General features: G+C 40.8%; 1 protein-coding gene across 2 annotated transcripts in view; it reads left to right on the top strand.

Annotated features, from left to right (window-relative positions):
* slc19a1 (solute carrier family 19 member 1) overlaps positions 1-4,036 on the top strand; it is a 15,704-nt gene that overhangs the window by 1,393 nt on the left and 10,275 nt on the right. For both annotated transcript variants that reach the window (XM_005752892.1, XM_005752893.1), the window contains exon 2: positions 1,189-1,777. In XM_005752892.1, the coding sequence (XP_005752949.1) occupies positions 1,493-1,777 (285 nt within the window). In that variant the 5' untranslated portion in view covers positions 1,189-1,492. The remainder of the gene's footprint in view (positions 1-1,188; positions 1,778-4,036) is intronic.

Raw genomic sequence — 4,036 nt, 5'->3', positions numbered from 1 at the left:
TCTACAGCCCTCCACTGAATAAGTGGAAGATATTTAGTGCATTAATTATAAAAAGCTTCACCGGTTGTGGTTATTTTTTTTTATCCTGATGTGATTGCTTATATAGAGCTTTTATATATAAAGCTTTTAATACTAGGCTGCAGTTAAACGAGGCCACTGCACTGTTATTGTCCTTTTCACCCACAAATTAAAACATATTGATTTTGTCTTAATACAACAAGGAGGCAGTTTCTGCCAGATAGCTAGCTGAGCCTGGATACTACTTCTAGTAGTGCACAGCTACATATAACAGTGCAGATACAGCCGTGTAGGGGCATGCAGGGTAATATCTACGCCAGTTAGAACAAGCACTGCGGCAACACCTTGGAATATAAGGGAGCATCTTAAATTACCCTTAGTGGTATCTGTGGCTGGATTATTAGTAGTGTGTTGAGGCCATGGGTTAGGTACGACATAACCATATAAACCAGGTGTGTAAAAGATAAGGCTTGGGGCCCAAAATCGGACAGCAAAGACTCCAGTCTGGCCAGCTGGATGTCTTTGGAAAATATAAAAAATGGTGTACATTTTGGACTTTCACCTGTATTTTCATTAATTTTACAGTTTTGCCTACTGATTGTACCTGATAGAAGCTATAGTTTCTGCTTGCCTACTCAGATGTGACACTGACACAGACTAAGAACTATAGTAGATTGTTTTTGTGGTAAGATGCCTCGTAAACACAGTGTATGGTTATCGCAAAGCACATGAATGAAAAACTTAAGTAGAAAATACAAAAATTAATTATAACTTGGATTTAAACATCGTGGAAGAACTGCTTGTTTTCTTTTTTGTTTTTTAAAAAAAGGCTTTCATGCCCCTCAGGCGTGCAAAAGTTGCACTGCCATCACTGTTTTGGAAGGCGCAGCAGACCAGCATTGATAAGAGTTATTGATAAGTACTGTATGGAGACACACAGGTCAGGTGGATTGCAGTTCTAGGAAGTGTTTTTCAATATCTTCCAATATTCATGGAAACGCACAGAAACATTTGGTTTACTGCAACACGTGAAGAAAACTGTCAAATCGGGGGTGGCGGCGCTTTGCATGAAAATCTTGTTTGTCGCACAGATTAATAGTGAGAGTTAAAGCTAAGACCTGCTGTGTCAGAACAGACTGCGCAGCTCACATGATTGATTTTGTTTTTCAGGTGAACAATGACATTGGACTGAGCGGCTGGAAAGCTTTCTGTCTGACAATGTCAGAGAGAGGAATGGAGCAAAGGTCAACATTTTCTCTTACTCGCCAGCAGCAGCATGTAGCTTTTTAACCAGCTCGTCGGATGGTTCGTTCTCTCCAGTTCAGCCCTCTCTGACACAGAGAGGCAGAGGACTTGAGTTTGTTTTCTTCATAAATTCCAGGTGGAAAGTCGGCAGCTTTTCTTATCGAAAAGAATCCTCGCATGCTGATTTGATAGCGTGAGGGGGGGAAAGAAAAAGTTACACGCCTGTGCAATGGTAGCAGAAGACACAGCAGGAAGTGGGGACAGATCAGATGGGGAGAAAGAGATGGATCAGAAAGCATCTGAAGACGCCGAGCGGCAGGAAGACGGGGATGTAGCGATGGCCGCCACTGCCGCAGAGTCTCCCTCTGGAGAGGATGAAGCCAGAGATCCCAGAAAGTGGAAGTGGTCTGTGATTTTCTTGTGTTTCTACGGGTTTATGTCATCCATAAAACCCGGGGAGCCCTTCATCACGCCATATCTGCTGAGCCCTGAGAAGAACTTCACCAGAGAGCAGGTGAGTGATGCACATTTCTCTGCGTAATTTGATGAAAGTTTGTGTTGACTGGTAACCTTCCTATTAGGGATGGGCCATATCATATCGTTCACGGTAATACCGGTATAATGTTAGGCAATGATAAGAAAATGAAATATTGCGATAAAATATGGATGAAACAGATGAACCAGAACTGGTTTGTAAAAATGCTGCAACTCCAGTGGTGTGGAACTGGTTTGGCTTTCGTCCGTCAGATACACAACAAAGCACATTATTTGGTAGAGCATGCTAGCGGGCCGTCGTTATTACCGAACCGATTTTATATGCACGGCGCTCGAAAATCTGTTAACAATGTTTTAGTACGACTTTGCTAAGCTAAGAAGCCGCTTGGCTTGATGGATTGTCGGAGCGTTACAGCTATCGTAGTCAGGAGCCTCGTGCAATAATACGTGCTGTGCTTCAACATAATGTTACCGTATTGTGTGTGTATAACCTCTTTTTAAGTTGTGTGGATATTATACATGGTTATGCTGAGGATATGTCGGCCAGTTTCCACTGGAAATGCCTTTTGGTTAAACTGTCAGCGAGGAATTTGCATTTGCACTGTTACATGTTTATATAACTTTAATGCAGATAAAAAACAGCTGCTTGTTTAAGTGAAAATACATTGATGGGTTTTTTTGCACTAATAAAGTTGTGGAGTTGTAAAGTATTTTGCCTCACGTCAATTATATCGTCAATTATATCGTCAGTTATATCGTTATTGCAAATTTTCAAATGTATATTGTGATAAATATTTTTGGCCATATTGCCCATCAACATTACGAGAGACAAGACCTTCCAGTTACAGTCCTGCTTACAGGAGTTTTGCAGAGTTGAAAGTCACGAGCAGTCCAAAAAGTTAACCTCTGAGACTCTAACAAGCTCTGCAGTTAAGCATGTATTGCACAATAGAATTAATGAGTTCCATGTGGGGAGTTTGCTGATCCATCTTACTGTGGTCAAAGTTCACATTCCTTCAGAGTGGGTCAGTGTAATTGCATATGTGGAGTTAGACTTGTTTGTAGAGTGGGATCACTGGAAAGTGATCACTATTCTTGTTTTCCTATTGGCCTGGCCATAAGCAAGAGGTGAGCTGCCAATGTGTCGACAGCATGTGGAAAAACACTTCCAGAGACCAGAATAGCAGGTTTACAGCAGAGCTGAACTCCGTGTAGAAATATCTGTTTACCTGTGAGGTTATTAAAGAGCTTTAGTCCATCGATTTTCCTGTTTTTGGGATTCCAGGGAACAAGCAGTTTATCTGTCATCAGTCCCGGTGAAGCTGGCATTTGTGAAACAAACATCAGTGCCAGACAGATGTCGATGCTTTAACCAGTTCCACTGTCATGGAGTCAGCTGTGATAGAAGTCAGTGAAACAGAAGGTGATTGGGGTGAATCTAGGGCTGGGCGATATGGCCTAAAACCCATATCGCGATATAATTTGAAGCACGTGCGGTAACGATATATATCGCGATATATTCTTTTCTTCTGTATAACGTGTTTTCCACACTATAAGGTGCACTTAAAATCCTTTAATTTTCCCAAAAATCGAGAGTGTGCCTTATGTATGAATCCTGGTTGTGCTTACTGACCTCGAACCGATTTTTGGCGTGCAGAAATCTGTTAAATGTTTTAGTACAACTTTGGTAAGCCCCACTGCTTGATGGATGAAGAAACACAAAAGGTTTCTTTATTTTTTTCACATGACTGCACAAAGTCATGTGAAATTTCTCTTTTTCACCCCCACTGAAGCCACAGCTGTTATTCATCAGTAAAAAAAACCCTCCCCTTTATCTTGTACACTGTTACGACTGTTACTGTGACCAACAGTGTGCATAGTTAAGATAGTAGGCTGGTATTTGCAAAATACTAAAGTGATGCAGAATTGTGTTTTGCATCAAAGCTCTTCAGCAACTACTCCGGCAAAAATGCAGAACATTTGCTTGATGAGGATGGTCAGGGGATTTTGAATTATTAGTTGGCCAAAACAAGCAATATTTGCATTTGCATTCATGATCTTTGTCATATTTTAATTGTATCTTAGTTGTATCCTTACAGATGTGAAGAAGAATGCCAGCAATGTTGGTTTTTATTTACAGCTTCGTTGAACTTTCTTTAAACCTTCTTTTAAAAGTAAATAAACTGTATATTTGAAGAAAAGTTGGCACTATTTAGTTAGGGGTGCAACGATATTCGTATCGATATTGAACCGTTCGATACAGTGCTTTCGGTTCGGT

This window comes from Pundamilia nyererei, unplaced genomic scaffold, assembly GCF_000239375.1.
Source record: "Pundamilia nyererei isolate P.nyererei 1_Seehausen unplaced genomic scaffold, PunNye1.0 scaffold00390, whole genome shotgun sequence".
In the NCBI taxonomy this organism is placed as follows: Eukaryota; Metazoa; Chordata; class Actinopteri; order Cichliformes; family Cichlidae; genus Pundamilia; species Pundamilia nyererei.
This window is presented reverse-complemented; position numbering and strand designations above follow the sequence as displayed.